The sequence below is a fragment of the Neoarius graeffei genome, chromosome 1, assembly GCF_027579695.1.
Source record: "Neoarius graeffei isolate fNeoGra1 chromosome 1, fNeoGra1.pri, whole genome shotgun sequence".
Taxonomy (NCBI): Eukaryota; Metazoa; Chordata; class Actinopteri; order Siluriformes; family Ariidae; genus Neoarius; species Neoarius graeffei.
Genome location: NC_083569.1, coordinates 83,823,625 through 83,841,806, shown reverse-complemented (window position 1 = coordinate 83,841,806; position 18,182 = coordinate 83,823,625). Strand labels below are relative to the sequence as shown.

At 38.4% G+C, this 18,182-nt stretch overlaps 1 protein-coding gene across 1 annotated transcript in view; it reads left to right on the top strand.

Annotated features, from left to right (window-relative positions):
* actn3b (actinin alpha 3b) overlaps nucleotides 1-18,182 on the top strand; it is a 65,803-nt gene that overhangs the window by 21,255 nt on the left and 26,366 nt on the right. The window contains exons 3-7 of the mRNA XM_060940983.1: nucleotides 4,793-4,912; nucleotides 5,039-5,125; nucleotides 9,305-9,392; nucleotides 9,597-9,675; nucleotides 9,811-9,892. Coding sequence (XP_060796966.1) covers nucleotides 4,793-4,912; nucleotides 5,039-5,125; nucleotides 9,305-9,392; nucleotides 9,597-9,675; nucleotides 9,811-9,892 — 456 coding nt within the window. The remainder of the gene's footprint in view (nucleotides 1-4,792; nucleotides 4,913-5,038; nucleotides 5,126-9,304; nucleotides 9,393-9,596; nucleotides 9,676-9,810; nucleotides 9,893-18,182) is intronic.

Genomic DNA, 18,182 nt, shown 5'->3' with positions numbered 1-18,182 from the left:
TTGCCTGTGACCCTGCACAGGATAAGCTGTTATGAATAATGGATGGTTAGTTATAGCTAATCTGGTTCAAGTACCAACACTCAGCGAACAGCCAAGGAAACAAACCAACCATATAAAGTGCAATTAAATATTGAAAATTAAAACTCCAACAGCTAATCCCAGGCTAGAAAGTACACAGCCTGGGTTGGTCTAGACCGATACGTAGTTACATAATGTGCAGGGAAGCAGGGGAGAGGTGCAGCCTGAAGAAGTGAGTCTTCAGTCTGCTCTTGAAGGTGGTCAGGAAGTTGGCAGTTCTGACCTCAATGGGAAGGTCATTCCACCAATGGGGAGCCAGGACAGATAGCAGTCTTGCGCGGGCAAATGTACACATTTAAAGATACAAAACATTTGAGAACGCCTGCTATAAAACATTAACTGTCTGCAAAACAACATATCCATCCCTTATCCATAACCACTTATCCTGTGCAGGGTCACAGGCAAGCTGGAGCCTATCCCAGCTGACTATGGGTGAGAGGCAAGGTACACCCTGGACAAGTCACCAGGTCATCACAAGGCTAATACATAGAGACATGCAACCATTCACACCTACAGTCAATTTAGAGCCACCAATTAGCCTAAACCAGGGACGTCACTAGGTTTGAGAGACAGGGGTAGCTTAGCACCCAGAGGAGAAAAGGTATTGTGCGCGCGCAGCGCGCGCCGAACATTTTTCAGAGCACCTACTAAGGCTGTCAATCAATTCATTATTTCAAGAGCATCACACCTTGGGGACACACTTCCCACCATTTCTATTCTATTTTAAAATTGCTTTCATCATTTAATTGCTTGCTGAAGCAACTTCACCAGACTCCCTTTCTTAAAAAATCTTCGTATATCCATCTAGCCAAAGGATAGACAGACAGATGATCTTTTCCCATGCCAAAACTAATGCTAGTAGGCTACAACCCACACAGCTTAGTAAGTTTGTTCACCATGCTAACGTGCCAGATTTACAGTTGAAATAGAAAAGCTACAATATCATCTTTCCTCACTACCCATTGCTCAATATAGCCTAGGTAAAGTTAAGCAAATGCGAACCACTGACATCAAATTACAATCTCACCGTGTGTGTCTGCAAATGAAAGCATAGAATTCTGACTCTCTGCAAACCCAACTCAATGGAAGCCCGCACCGCGCCTGCTGCAGAATGCCCTCGTAGTTTTTTAAGTCCTACTAGCCTACCACTCGACGTGACGCTTGACACAGAGCCAATGAGGAGGAATCATAATGATATTAATAATATTGCATTAAACAATAAATAAGCAAGCAGAAACTGTTGTTCAGATTAACTTGCGTTCTTGATGGCTCATGTTCAGTGCTTTACTGCCTTTGCTTTTTTTTGGGGGGGGGGGGGGGGGAATAAAAATAATTTAAAAAAGGGCAAAAAAATATAGGGTGGCTTTGCCATAAGATAGGGTGGCTGGAGCTACCCTAAAATGGGTCTGGCGACATCTATGGCCTAAACTGAATGTCTTTGGACTGTGGGGGAACCAGAGCACCTGGAGGAAACCCACACAGACTCCACACAGAAAGGCCTCCACTGGCCACTGGGCTCGAACCCAGGACCTTCTTGCTGTGAGGCAACAGCGTTAACCACTACACCACTGACTGTGCTGCCCCAAAGCAATATAGTCACTCACTAATGCAATTTTCTAATAGTGTTAATAAGTGGGCTAGAAATATATCAGCTAACAGAATTGTGCTAAAAGTTTTGTTATTTTCATCAAACCGTTTTTATAAAGTTAAAATTGGTATCCTGTCATTTAGCACAAAAGTCTTTTAGCACAAATCTAAAGGCCTTTCACACAAGTCTCATTGTTCTGATTGTTTTGGGACAATAAGCTGGAATTACCGTCAAATATTAAACTTTCATTTTCTGCCTCTCTGCATATTATAGATCAGTTGTTGATAAGTTATTCCTGAAATGGACTGAAAATCTGATTCTTTGGTGTGTTTAGATATTTGTAGTTAAGTTACAAGAAACCTTGAAATGTGAGCACCTTCATAGATCACTTCACTGTCACTTCTGATCAGATCACAAACTCCACTGGACATTAATAATTCACGCTTTTCCCAAAATAATTCACTGGGGGATTATGTCTCTTGCCACACTTGACAACATGTTTTGCTGACTAAGAGCAAACTCTAATCCTAAAAACTTACTCAAAATTATTAAAAGCCCATTTGATATCACATATAACTGTTTTTGTATGTATTTGATAAAGCCATAAAGTCTTTGACCAAAAAAGATTCATTTCTATGAGAAAATGAGAATTATGTTCTCCTTAGTAACTGACAGTTGCGAGATGTAAACAAAGAAACTTCCACTAAAGTGGAATACAATAACGAATTGCAATTAAATGATAGTGCAATGTAAGCTTTCAGGAATGACAAAACACCCAAAAACATTGTTTATAATATAGCGATCATGAAGCAAGAAGAAGATGAAGAAGAAGAGATTGTAAGGATTTGTTTACTCAACAAGACAAGTCTGGAAGCTGTGGCTAGTTTACAGGGAAATTCACTTTGTTGCAGAATGTTCATATTTCATTTCAATAATTCTTTATATGGTCAATGCTGGGTGGCATGGTGGTGTAGTGGTTAGCGCTGTTGCCTCACAGCAAGAAGGTCTGAGTTTGAGCCCCGTGGCCGGCGAGGGCCTTTCTGTGTGGAGTTTTCATGTTCTCCCCGTGTCCGCATGGGTTTCCTCCGGGTGCTCCAGTTTTCCCCACAGTCCAAAGACATGCAGGTTAGGTTAACTGGTGACGCTAAATTGACCGTGGGTGTGAATGTGAGTGTGAATGGTTGTCTGTGTCTATGTGTCGGCCCTGTGATGACCTGGCGACTTCTCCGGGGTGTACCCCGCCTTTCGCCCGTGGTCAGCTGGGATGGGCTCCAGCTTTCCAGCGGCCCTGTAGAATAGGATAAAGCGGCTAGAGATAATGAGATGAGATGTTCAATGCTATCAATCGCTAAAAACGTTATATAACGCTAAAACATCACATTAATGAACTACATACACTCATTTGTTGATTGTGTGAAAAAAGCACAGTGCATAGATTATAGATAATAAAACAAACCTGGAAGTTAACTGTAGCTGAACTGGTGTACTGTATTAAACTGTTTGGAGGGAGGATTGGCGACATCAAACAGGGCAGAGTGACGAAATACAATCACCCGTATTCGATCGGAATCTCACCAACTTCCATAAAAAATCCATCAAACATCTTTAAACATGATCAGTAGATGTTTATAACAAGCCTGTCAATGATGTTGTAGCTCACTCTGGCTCTGTCTAGTCCAGAAGGAATGATCTAAAGTGGGCCACCTTGCGCAATAAATGTTGCAAGCTATATACACCATATACACACTACATATAGAAGCTATATCCACCCTAGGAATACCAACCTATTTACCAGAAAGAATCCAAAATGGTGAGGAATTGACCAAGAAGAAGCGATTTTTGTTGAACTGCTCATTAAGGCTTAATTAGTCCATAACTGCATTAATAATTGTAATTAAGCAAATCTGGGTAGAAATTATATGCACCCTAGGTACTCCTACCTTCATGCCAGAAAGAATCGAAATTCGTGAAGAATTGAGAGAGAAGAAGCGATGTGTGTGGAAGCTGCTCATTAGGCCTTAATTACTCCATATCTTCATTATTAATTGCAATTATGCAAATTTGGGTGGAAGACATATGCACCCCAGGCAGACCTTACTTCCTGCCAAAAAGAATAAAAATCAGTGAAGAACTAAGAGAGAAGATGAGATTTTTGTGAAATGTCGACGATGCCAGACAGACGACGGACAACACATGATGGCATAAACTCATCGCCTATCGGCCGGATGAGCTAATAAAGATTAAATGTTCTTAGAACTTATGCGAAAAGACTTTAGATTTGTGCTACAAGACTTGTGTGAAAAGACTTCAGTGCTAAATGACCGTAAACTGTTCAAATTGATGTAAAAGGAGTAATGTGTCAAGAAATACAGCCATAAATACTAGTTTTGTCCAGGTTTCTCACTGGGAATGTACTGTATGTGATTCTTTCAATGAATTCATAAGTTGCAAATGTAAATGCAAAACAACACACAAGACAGGAACAGTGGAAAGCAGGGCTAGATCTGCTACAATGTTATGTTTAATTGAATGCAGTTGACTGAATTTTAACCACATGACAACATGTAGATTATTCGTGTGTGAGAAACATTAGCCTACATATAAAAGTAACAGTTGCTTTTGTTAGGACATTACATTATCATTTAATGTCTATAGTCACTGATTTTATGTCACTACAGCTGTAAACTCATGAACCAAAGAAGCTGCACTGATGCAGTATCGAGAGTTTTACATGACTGTTAACTAGATGCTCCAGTGTTGATGTGTTTTGAAAATCACTTCCATGAATCCTCTGTGCTGCATTACAGAAAAATCCCAAACATTTATTATTACTGTACTTCTACTATGGAGGGACACTAACTGACATCAATTCCTGTCTAAATCATTACATTAATGGCATTTAGCATTTACTTTTATTCAGAAGGACATACCCAGAGCAGCCCAGGGGTTGGGTGCCTTGCTCAAGGGCAGTTCAACCATTCCTGCTGGTCTAGGGAATAAAACCAGTGACCTTTTGGTCCCAAAGCAGCTTCTCTAACCATTAGGCCATGGCTTCCCATTGATGACTTGATTGTGAATCAAATAACTGTTGGTCGATGATTGGTGATGTGTTAATCTGATTGACAGGTGAAAGATTGCCCAAACCCGACAAGGGTAAGATGCGATTCCACAAAATCGCCAATGTGAACAAGGCTCTGGATTTCATCTGCAGCAAGGGAGTCAAACTGGTGTCCATTGGAGCTGAAGGTAAGGTGTGCGTGTGTGCGTGTGTGTGTGAGAAAGACCTTTTATGTATTCATTCAGCAAATTGTGTGGCATCATTTGCTCTCTCACTCTCTCTCTCTCTCTCTCTCTCTCTCTCTCTCTCTGCAGAGATTGTTGATGGTAATGTGAAAATGACCCTTGGAATGATCTGGACCATCATCCTTCGTTTTGCTATCCAGGACATCTCAGTGGAAGGTACACAATCAGGCTGTCAGTTGTAACTCGTAATCAGTAAAACTGTCATCATTCGAATACATCTGAATGCACTATTGTTTAAAAGTAACTGAATGAAAGACAGAGTTCAAGCAGCGTGTATGTAAGTACCCAGTGATTATTCCACTTTTGTCTCTTCAGCACAGAACATCATACCAGCATTCTTTTAGATGATAATAACAGAGTTGTATTACAGAAAGGTTTGGGCACTGAATACACTTGAATCCAGGGAGGAATTAATTTGTGAGGAAAGTTTAATTCTGCCCACATCAACAAACATCGTACCAAAGGAAACGTGTAGGAGCTGTGAATGTTATCATTATGCTGGAAGGATTCTGTGTATGTTCACATGATATCGTTCACGTCAGATACATTTTGGAGTTCACTGAGTATCAGTACTGAGTATCATCCTGGCCTGAAATGCAGAGCTGGTATCAAATATGATTTATTATTATACGTACAGGACACTTTTTAGATTGAATAAAAATGTTTTCTATTCCCTTCTAGCAAGTTTCATTTATTCAGTTTGATAGCATGCAATATTGTTAGCATATCGCTTATCCTACGTGTATTACATCACTCTACCCAATGGAGAATGAGCGTTGAATATGGTTTACGATATTGCATGGTTGTCAAGACAGCATGACATCACACGTCAGAGACGTAAAACTTCTGCGCTAGCGAGTGACTGTGACAGTTCGTAAATAAACATGGCCGCCAGGTTTGCTTCATTAAATACGGAAGATTTTGAGAGAATTTTGAAAGAGAAAGACACATTGAATACCCGAAAGGAATATGTATGTATAATAATAATAATAATAATAATAATAATAATAATAATATTGGCTGGCTTTTTTTTCATGGTATATCAGATATATTCCACTCAGCTACTTGTCTTCGACTCTTTCAACATCATGCTAGCTGAAGGGAATATATCTGATATACCACTCAACACCATCCAGTATTATTTCAATATGATATCTTATTCATTTATGCATTCAGTAGCATGACTGGTAAACAATGATGACTAACATGCAAACACATGACACAAATTGTCTTCAATAATGTGCTATCACCACAAAAGCTTGCAAAGAGTTGCTAGTATGTAAATATGAGATCACTATCAGGTTTAATCCAGTACCTAGGACTATAGCGATGTGCATCATGACTGGCATGTCATGTCTGGAGGCTGTTACATTTGAAACAGGATAAAGAAAAGTCATGTTCAATAACATAGCAGAGAATTAGGTGTGTATGGATAATAATAATAATAATAATAATAATATTGGCTGGCTTTTTTTTCGTGGTATATCAGCTACTCTGTAATTTTCTTTCTGTAAATAGTTCTATGATTTTTAAATTGTTCATTTTTGGATTACTCTTTATTTTTGTGGCTACTGCCTCATAGAGTAAATATACAGTGGCGCTTGAAAGTTTGTGAACCCTTTAAACTTTTCTATATTTCTGTATAAACATGACCTAAAACAACATCAAATTTTCACATAAGTCCTAAAAGTAGATAAAGAGAGCCCAGTTAAACAAATGAGACAAAAATATTATACTTGGTCATTTATTTATTGAGGAAAATGATCCAATATTACATATCTGTGAGTGGCAGAAGTATGTGAACCTTTGCTTTCAGTATCTGGTGTGACCCCCTTTTGCAGCAATAACTGCAACTAAACGTTTCCAGTAAATGTTGATCAGTCCTGCACACCGGCTTGGAGGAATTTTAGCTCGTTCCTCCATACAGAACAGCTTCAACTCTGGGATGTTGGTGGGTTTCCTCACATGAACTGCTTGCTTCAGGTCCTTCCACAGCATTTCGATTGGATTAAGGTCAGGACTTTGACTTGGCCATTCCAAAACATTAACTTTATTCTTCTTTAACCATTCTTTGGTAGAACGACTTGTGTGCTTAGGGTCGTTGTCATGCTGCATGACCCACCTTCTCTTGAGATTCAGTTCATGGACAGATGTCCTGACATTTTCCTTTAGAATTCGCTGGTGTATTTCAGAATTCATTGTTCCATCAATGATGGCAAGCCATCCTGGCCCAGATGCAGTAAATCAGGCCCAAACCATGATACTACCACCACCATGTTTCACAGATGGGATAAGGTTCTTATGCTGGAATGCAGTGTTTTCCTTTCTCCAAACATAACGCTTCTCATTTAAACCAAAAAGTTCTATTTTGGTCTCATCCATCCACAAAGCATTTTTCCAATAGCCTTTTGGCTTGTCCACATGATCTTTAGCAAACTGCAGATGAGCAGCAATGTTCTTTTTGGAGAGCAGTGGCTTTCTCCTTGCAACCCTGCCATGCACACCATTGTTGTTCAGTATTCTCCTGATGGTGGACTCATGAACATTAACATTGGCCAATGTGAGAGAGGCCTTCAGTTGCTTAGAAGTTACCCTGGGGTCCTTTGTGACCTCACTGACTATTACACGCCTTGCTCTTGGAGTGATCTTTGTTGGTCGGCCACTCCTGGGGAGGGTAACAATGGTCTTGAATTTCCTCCATTTGTACACAATCTGTCTGACTGTGGATTGGTGGAGTCCAAACTCTTTAGAGATGGTTTTGTAACCTTTTCCAGCCTGATGTGCATCAACAACGCTTTTTGTGAGGTCCTCAGAAATCTCCTTTGTTCATGCCATGATACACTTCCACAAACATGTGTTGTGAAGATCAGACTTTGATAGATCCCTGTTCTTTAAATAAAACAGGGTGTCCACTCACACCTGATTGTCATCCCATTGATTGAAAACACCTGACTCTAATTTCACCTTCAAATTAACTGCTAATCCTAGAGGTTCACATACTTTTGCCACTCACAGATATGTAATATTGGATCATTTTCCTCAATAAATAAATGACCAAGTATAATATTTTTGTCTCATTTGTTTAACTGGGTTCTCTTTATCTACTTTTAGGACTTGTGTGAATATCTGATAATGCTTTAGGTCATATTTATGCAGAAATATAGAAAATTCTAAAGGGTTCACAAACTTTCAAGCACCACTGTATATACTATATTTACTGTATGGACATGGAATCAGAAAACAATTTTATTTATAAGCAGTAGCCACATGTACCCATAGGGTACCCCCCTTCATATTAATCATAAGTGCTACTGGGCAAGGTTTGTTTTGCTTGGCAACACTTGTATTAGGAATATATTTATGCAAGTGAGTACAAAAATATCCATGGGAACAGATTGTTCACAGTTCTTTGTGAGCAAACCAAATTGGGATTTCAATGAAACAGTGATGCACATACCTCTATTCATATTGAAATTATATTACAGAAAATAGAAAAAAATAGAAAAAATCAGAAAATAGGATTAGTTTACATAGAGATAAATACTTCTTTCTGTAATTCCTTCCAGCAATGAATCATCCCGACATAAATAGTGCACAAATTTTGGTTTAAATACTCTGTGTGCAATGAAATGAAAGTGACATCATCATGTTAATGATTTTTATTCTATCCATATTCACTTGTTATGAGCAATCCTGCGCTCTGATTGGCTACTCTACTACTAGGATATCAGCTCATATACTGTGAGTAGAGAAAAACAAACTGGCGGAGTGTGTTGCTGAACCAACCGAGGATGAAATAAAAACTCTACTCGAAAACAACCCCCCCCAAAATACAAAAAAGCAACAAAATATAAAATGAAAGTATTTGATGATAAGAACGTATTTTTTTTATTTTTCAAGGATTATTATTATTGCATTTTTCACAAATTGCTAATGCCATTTCACCAGTTTGTTGACATTCTAAGTGGAAATTATTTTGTCGGACATTTTGTATAAAGTTTTTATTTATTGAATTTGCAAAAAATAAAAATAAAAATGTTCCATTTCTCAAAATCCAGTGAATGTGGGTAGAATAAGTTATTCCACTCAATCTCGTTGGACATCGATTATAGCCTCATTGGGTATCAGCTCATGTGTGACTCGATTTCGTGGAATAACTGTTAAATATCACAATCAGGCTGAGGTTCACTAAGAAATGCATGAACAGCCTATTCATATTCATATTCCTGTTCGAAAAGCAGGACCAGCCTTGTTTCAGATCAAACGCTTATTACTGACCTGACGGAGATGAAAAACAAGCTCTCATTTTGTACTGTGTGTGTGTGACCCATATAGAGACCTCTGCTAAAGAAGGCCTGTTGCTGTGGTGCCAGAGGAAGACTGCCCCCTACAGGAACGTTAATGTACAGAACTTCCACATCAGGTGAGAGTCAGAGAATGTTCAGACTCTCACAATGAGGTGATGCTGGTGGTTAATTTTGAACTGCCTCTACATGCTATTTACCTTCCCTGCTGTAGCTTTCCTGATACACTGTTCCAGCTTTCTTACTGTGTGACTTATTCTCTCTGCCCTTCCTCCACTGTTTCTCTCTCCGCCCCTGTTTCTCTCCTTGTCATGGTTGTTCAGCTGGAAGGATGGCCTCGCTCTGTGCGCCCTCATCCACAGGCACAGACCTGACCTCATTGACTATTCCAAACTGAGAAAGGTGTCTTCTTGTCTCTCTTCCTTCTTCTAAATCTCTTGTTTTCATTTTTTCTTCTTCTTTTGTACATGTTTTCCTGCTGTGGTTTTGTGCAATGACTGTTTAAACTGATCTTTTTTTTTTTGGCTATTTGCAAAGGACGACCCCATTGGAAACCTGAACACAGCATTCGAGGTGGCTGAGAAATACCTGGACATCCCCAGAATGTTGGACGCTGAAGGTGAGGATGCAGGATTGAGACACAGCCAGCACTTAATACATGACAAGAGAACATTAGACTAATTATGTGAAACACTGTGAAACCAGTTTACATGTGCTTCTGATTGACATGCAGGTGATTATTATTTTTCTTATATCAACAAGTGAATAATACTTAAATCATAATTATATAATTCAAATAATATACAATATGATTGCATCAATTATATCCTAAACAACAAGTTAAATGAATGATGTGGTGATGCTGAAAGAAATTATTCATAGATTACAGTGCATTTAAATGCTTTCAACAAATGTTACAAGAACAAGGTGATAATATCCAGTGAGACATTACCATAATGATGATTATATGGTGCTACTCTTAGCCTGTGGGGTGGAAGAGCAATGGAAAATTAGGTAAATGTTGCTTTACACTGCGATAATAGCTTCGTTTGAACTGATACCAGTAAGATCTTGGTCAAACTCCGCAGGAGACTGTACAAGATAATTTATGTTCACATGTGATTCAAGGTCGCCCATGATTACTTTAATGCAATAAAATGGTTATGTAAATGTGCATCATAACAGCAATCACATTCCAAAATTTTCAGAGACTGCCAGAAAGCATTTGTTGAGCATTTTTGGTACCAAAGTTGTTGAGGAGCATAATACCATCATATTAACATCATAATAATGTCATTTTAACATTATTCTAATGTTGTACTAACATCATACTAACATCATTCTAACATTGTACTAATGTCATTCTAACATCATACTAACATAATAATGTCATTCTAACATAGCACTAACATCATAATAACATCATTCTAACATTGTACCAACATAATAATATTCTAACATTGTAGTTAGATCAGAATAACTTCATTCTAACATTTCACTAACATAATAACATCATTCTAACATCAAACTAACGTAACAATAATGTCATTCCAACACTGTATTCACATCATTCTAGCATAATAATAATGCCATTCTAACATTGTACTTACATTATTCTAACGTCATTCTAACATTGTACTAACGTCATTCTAACATCATACGAATGTAATAATAATGTCATTCTAACATTGTACTAACGTCATTTTAACCTCGTACTAACATCATAATAATGTCATTCTAACATTGTACTAACTTCATTCTAACGTCATACTAACATAATGTCATTCTAACCTCATACTAACATCATAATAATGTAATTCTAACATTGTACTAGCATCATAATAACGTCGTTCTAACATTGTACTAAAATAATAGTCATTCTAACATTGTACTAACATCAGAATAACGTCATTGTAACATTGTACTCACTTCATTCTAACATCATACTAATATAATAACGTCATTCTAACATTGTAGTAACATCATTCTAACCTCATACTACCATTGTATTCATCATTCTAACGTCATACTAACATAATAATGTTATTCTAACATTGTACTAACATCATAATAACGTCATTCTAATATTGTACTCACATCATTCTAACATAATACAAACATAATAATGTCATTCTAATGTTGTACTAACATCATAACATCATTCTAACATTTTACTAACGTCATTCTAACATCATACTAACATAATAATAATGTCATTCTAACATTGTACTAACATCATAACATCATTCTAACATTGTAATAACACTAACATAATGCTATATCACTCAAAATAAATGTTTAGGCTCAACAAAAAAATCAACGCAACAGTTTGCATTAGTCTTTTTGAGTTTTGACAACTTTGTTTGAAATTACATTGAACCAACAAACTTCATAACTTTGGGGGAATTTCCCCTTCAGTCAAAGATTATTTTGATTACTCTTTACTTAATAGCTGTTAGACTAAAGGCAAGTTTTTAAGTTGATAACTCATAAAAATTATGTTGCTACAACTAGCTTTACCATATTATTTTAAAGTACTTTTACCTGTTGTCTAGTTAATAACTAAAATAATGTACAAAAGTTTTTAAGTAGCAACCATTTAAAAAAATTGAGTTGCTCTAATTAGAATTTCTTCAGTTTTTTGTAGGTTCCTCTTGCTTATGTTCATGTTGTAGCTTTTAAGAAATATACGTTCAACCATTGATTTTGTACAATTAACCATTTTTTAAATTTTGACCTGCAGCTGAGTATTTAAAGACATTATAATTAGGGCAAAACAAAAAGCAACTCAACTCAGAAACTCAAATTTTGACTGCTTCTCAAGTTGCAAATAAACTGTCCATACTCCCTTGAGAAATTAAGTGTTAAGCTAGCCTGGGCCCGCCCATCCTAAGCGTGACGCAACACGAGGGCCTGCTCGGAGAGCTTTGAAGTCGCGTTAGCCAGGCTAGTGTTAAGCATAATAAATTATGCCATTACAGCCTAGTCTGGCAGGCCTTTAAAAAACAGAGACAAATGCATTATATATGTAAGACCTTTGTAAACATTCTTTATGTGTATTGAAAAGTGCAATACAACAGATTTTGAAGACCTGCAAATGCATCTTGAAGTGTGACCACCTCAAAATCTAAATCTCCATAGACATAACAGCGAAAGCCATGGAACTTTGTAACATACTAAGCTGCATGAGTAAGCCCACAGTATTAATTTCCAAAACATAAAAAATACATTCTCTTTGGGCTAAAATATGTATTTGCTTAAACAACATCTTTGTTTGGTTAACTGTCAAGACAAGATTTGTTGGACATAAGGCATAACAAAATTAACCTGAAAGAGAAACATTCACAACTGTTTTCATTGTCTCTTCAGTTGTCTTCCAAATACAAAACAATGTCATCTGAGGAAAATGTAATAGTGTTCTGGAACAGGTGGAATCTTTAGAAAATATTGTTCTTGAGAATCGTCACTTTTGCACTGGCTTTCTGTCCATCAAGGTCAAGGAACAACCTCTGAAAAACTTCAAAAGTGTTTAAGTTTCTTGCAGTAGCTCAGGTTGAGCGCATATATAATGCCCATCAGCAAAGCACAGCACCTCGGGATGTCCTTTTCCTCCAGGACTTTTGTTCCCTCCACCACGATGGTTGCCATCCAGTGGTCAGATGCAGAACGGTCATCAACGATGGCAATTTTTATAACCTGACTTTCCAGGCTGGCCTCGAACTCTTCATTGTCTTTGTAAAAAAACAATGTGTGATAAATCACAATGGTAAGATACATACACACATGTTTCTCTTTTATCACACAGCTAAACATGTTCAATGACCAACTTGGCCTGTCTTAAGTAAATTTCTGTCAAGATTTTCAATTGCTCAGCATGAGGTTCATTGTTTCAAATAGAGATTCTTGTTTGTATTCAAGGAATACAGTAGTACAGTAGCAGGCTTCTACCGTTGCATTTACACTATGCTTAGTAAGGATTTAATTTTCTTTCAAAATATGAAAGTACTTACCCCAAACTCCTTGAACAGGTCCTCTTCCTTCTCTCCAAGGTATACAACAAGGCAGCGGATGGCTACTTATCTGCACATTTCAATTGTATTGTTCTATGGGGAAAAGGGTGGGGGGATCAGGATGAAGTATCTAAAGTATAATTTATATGGGTGACTGTCCATATAGAGTGCATTTCAAATATACGCAAAGTCTAAATAATTAACATACCACAAGAAGCATGTCCTTCAGCTGCCTGAGTCTTAATCCTGAAGCTCCTCCTCTTGATGACACCATATCCATCACTTTCTGGGTGCAATGGTCAAGTTTGGCCATGAATGTAGGTTCAAGGTTTACAGTTGTTATTCTCTTGAACTCGTTGTTTATCTGTGGACCACACAAACATAAAAATCAAATCTTGCACACAATTATACAGTATGGGCTATAGAATTCGGAGAGAGAGAGAGAGAGAGAGAGAAATATAAGCATAAATATAACAGAAAACTTTTTTACCTGTGTGGCATCAAATAATGCAGGCCAGTGTTGCATGAAGTCCCTGATTGCAGATGCCTCATATATGATTTCTTGCCTCCGAAGAGAGAGTGTCTTGGCCATTTTCTCTGCAACCACGTGGCAGTTATCCTTTTTCATGACTTCACACAAGAGCTTCATTCTCTCCTTCTCCAAACTTTCACTGGTTTCACCTTGTGGATGAGGAGGTAGGTAATTTACCTCAGCCTTTTTTGGCTTTTTAACATTTTTAGCAGGAGCCTGCTCATGTGATGTTTTTCTCTTGAGTGAGTTCACCACAATTTCTGGGCAGCCAATCCCACGAAGTTTGGATCTGAAGTTGTTCATTTAATATTTGAGGTGCTGGATCCATCCATAACACCCATTGAAAGACCCGGGTTCTTTGAGGCAGGGATGTTTTTTGACCAAGGCCTCTGCTACTTGACTTAGTTGGGCACTTGATGGATAAGCAGCGCACTCAAAAATGGTCTCAGCTAAATTTCCAAGAATGTCTGGAAGTAGTGAGATGAGATCTTTGGTACCAAACAGAGTCCCAGAACAATTAAATGTTTCATTGCCTGACTGAAGCAGAATTTCTGTACTGGCAGAGAAACGAGGGATTGGAAATTCTGCAGGCTATCCCTTTGACCGCTTGGTGGGACTTTCAGTGATTGATGTCGGTGAAACAGGTAAAGTGTCATGGGAGGATGCAGATGAGCAGACATCATCAGAAGGCAGAGGTGAACTATCAGTAACATCTGTAAAGGTAAGAGTTAATGTTGGATATTCCTCAACATACACAACTTTGATAGTGCTCTTCTTTATGATGTCAGTTGTTGAAAGCAAGGAGAAAAATTCATTATCAAATCAGCATCCTTGAAATGCAAACAGAAATTCCTCGAAATTCAAAATGTATCTTGAACAAGTGAATTAAGCTCTCCGACTGTTTCTGGGATTCCAGATGGTAATGTCAGTTTCTTAATATCATGGCCTGAAAGTATCACTCGGAGATGGGCTGGTTGTGACATTGCCTGTAATACACAAAATGTTTGAAATGTTTCAGTAAGTACCATAACAACAAAGCTCAATAAAAAAACCGCATAAGCAAATTACAAATGCCACATAACCAGTAATGGAGGGATCAACACTCTGTCCCTGGATTAGAGAGTAAAAAATACATCTTAATGTAAATTCAGGCTGACAGGATCAATACTCATCATCAAAAGGTGATATTTATTGGTTATTAGAGAACCCTGTAAATTTATCTCAAAAGCTGTTGCTGTCTTTTTGTTTCAGCTATGACTTCTGTATTTGACAAGCAAAGGACATGTTAGGAATCTATGGAACATAAATGTACCATTTCAGGGTTACAATGCTTTTCCCACCAAACACATAAAGTGTTAAAGGGAACATGTCAGACAGCTCCGTAGGCTCTAGCACTTTCACAGTGCATGCTTTCTCAAGGACAAAACTCCTGAGATGCTCAAATGACCAAGCCATCAAGCATTTCACAATGAATAGAAGTGTGCCCTTCACAACAACTATTTGGATCAACTCTGCAAAATCTGTGAGTCCACCTGTTGAGCCATTAGCCAGAATTACTCCAACTGCATACTTTGTGCCACTGTACAACACACTGTTGGCTATCTGGATACGTATCTCACTGGGGAATTTGACTTGTAGAGCTTTCTGGATGTCTTCTCTTAGCACAGTGACATCTACAGTTGACAGTTGTGTGGCCTGCAACACAGGTCTCACAACACTGGGATCATGTTGGTTGTATGTAATCATCAGCTGATGCTTCATAGCCAGTGAGTGCAGAATATTTCAAAAGCTATGAGTGTGCCTTACAATACGCTTAAAAAGGCTGTGTTTGGCCTCAAAACACATGGTCCACAGCAACACAAGTGGACCATATGCCCTGATCAGCTGAGGATAATGTTCCAGATAGTGATGTTTGGGGATAAGTTTTTCCTGTGGGAAGACCTGGAGAAACCAGTGTCTGTGTTCAAAGATCTTACTGTCTACGGTAGGTAACATATACAGTACTCTCTTCTGTGTAAACATGACTTACAACAAGCTTGACTATGTCTTTGAGCACCAGAAGAACTTCCCAAGCTGGTTCACCCTCAGGGATTTTTGATCCAATTATGAAGGGTAGGAATCGCAGCAATGACCGGTTCTCATGGGGATTCCTTCCGACACTTTTCTTTGGTGCAAAATTTAGAGGGACCTGCTGTGGAGCATCTATCTTATCCGACCATTTGTAGGGGAATGTTTTTATGCTTTTGTTGAGCTCATCAAGAGTGAAGTATTTACTCTTGATGAACACCTGAAGACACAAAGCCAGTTCCCGAGAGACTATGTCCTCAAAGAGATCATGCAACACATCAGGTGGGTAACCTGACAAAACACTGAAGTACTTCAGATTCTCTGTTAGTACACACTGCCTTTTGACTCCACAAACATGTGTCACAGCAGGATTCTCCTGCACAGTCTGGGCATGGATTTGATGTTGTTCTTTGGTTCTGAGTTGAAATGCTCCTGTTCTCACTTCTTCCACCTGAAATTCTGACAGTTTACCCAGACAAAATCTGCACACATAAGAACCGGAGAAGTTTTCAACAAACCCTCCTATGGAATGGGCCCCAAGATTATCTGCCACAACACTAAAGACTGTTCCTTTGACTCTTCTGCCTAATGCTGGGATATACAGACCCTCCTCTTCCAAGCTCACAAGATCCTTAAGCAGTGGCTCCAACACAGTACTATGACCAAATCTTTTCACATTGTCAGCCTTGCAGAGAATTGCTAAGAAGATGGAGGTCAGTGAAGATCTGAGCAATGCAGGAACACCAGCTAACACCCAGTACACAGCAGTGACTTTGTGTTTCTTCCTTGATGTGCCCAGAGGATTGCATATCTCAAAGTCATCCACATAGAGAATGATAGCAATGGTAGGATATTTGCCAGAAAACAACTCATTTGTTTTATAATAACTGCCATCAGAAAATGCCCTGTACTGAGTGTCATTGTTAGTGTGAGCTTCACCATCATGGAAGATAAAATCCTGGATTTGTTTCTGGGTCAAAACCCGAAGCAATAACTTGAGAATAGGGACATACTGGAAGCTCCTGTTTTCTTCCTTACTGAGTACATACTCCACTGGTTCAACCACACTGAACTGCTCCTTAAAAAATTCCCTTCTCTTGTAGGCAGAAGAAAGTGGACCACCACTACTCAGGATAGCGGTAAAGGGGTTGGCATCACAGAGCTCTGTGACCATGTCTGATGCAACAGCATCATCAATCTCACAACTGTGCTTCCTCAAACAAGACTGCAAAATGTCTTTGATGATGGGACCTGATGCTGAATGGGAGATGAAGTGTAACTCTTCAATAACTTGATTAATACACCTGTTTGATACATTAAATATGCTCTCCAGTTTTAGAAACAACAATGCTAACCTTCTTTCAATGAGGTTTGGTAGATCTCTCACATCATCATCATTACCATCATCAGTAATTGAAAATTCCACATCTTGAACACCCATATCACTGCAGTCATCTGCATCTGCATACCTCTTTAGCAGGTCTTCTTTAAAATCTTGCAGTGTGTGTGGTGTATGCTTCCGGCTTCTGTGGGAGGCAAATGTACCATAAATATTAGTGCTGAAATTGCAGTTCTTAAAAAACACATGTCACAGTCTTGTGTTTTTTCAAATGTCGACCAAGGTGTTCAAAAAACTCTCGCTCTCTGTGGATATTGCACTAGTGCAACACTGGCAAGTGAACGAGAGACTTTCTGCAGATCTTACTTTTTCCTGAGTTTCATGAGAGTGCTTTCTTGACAGATGTGATCTGAGGCTACCCCATGTTTTAAAGGAACAAAAACAGTCTTGGTGAATACATGGCAGACGTTCCCCACCATGACTATGGCGTAACCTGTAATGTTTTAGCAACACTGTTTGTGTAGAGGATTCAAATTTACACAGTTTGCACTCACAGCCCATCTTTAAAACAATATCGGCAAACTTAACAAAACATGAATCTGTTTTTTTGGTCAGTATCTATGTAATAACTATAGATGCAAAATCTTAAGTATGTACAAGTCACGTATGGATGTGTGATACTGTCAGAATGATATTAGCAACAGTTTACACAAAAAAACCCATTCTTTTAGACCAGTAAAAATACTGACTTTAAAGCGTATCATAATAGTGGCTAAAACTAGCAAAAGTACAAACCTAACTAAAATCTAATAAGTGACTGAGGCTGTGAGTCAAATGCAGTGATTTATTTTTGTGCAACAGTGAAGAAACATTTACATCCTGCTCTGAAAACCAGGTCGTATCGTATTGGTGTAGCACAGTCACATGACGACCGTGCCACCACTCGCCAAAATCTCATTAT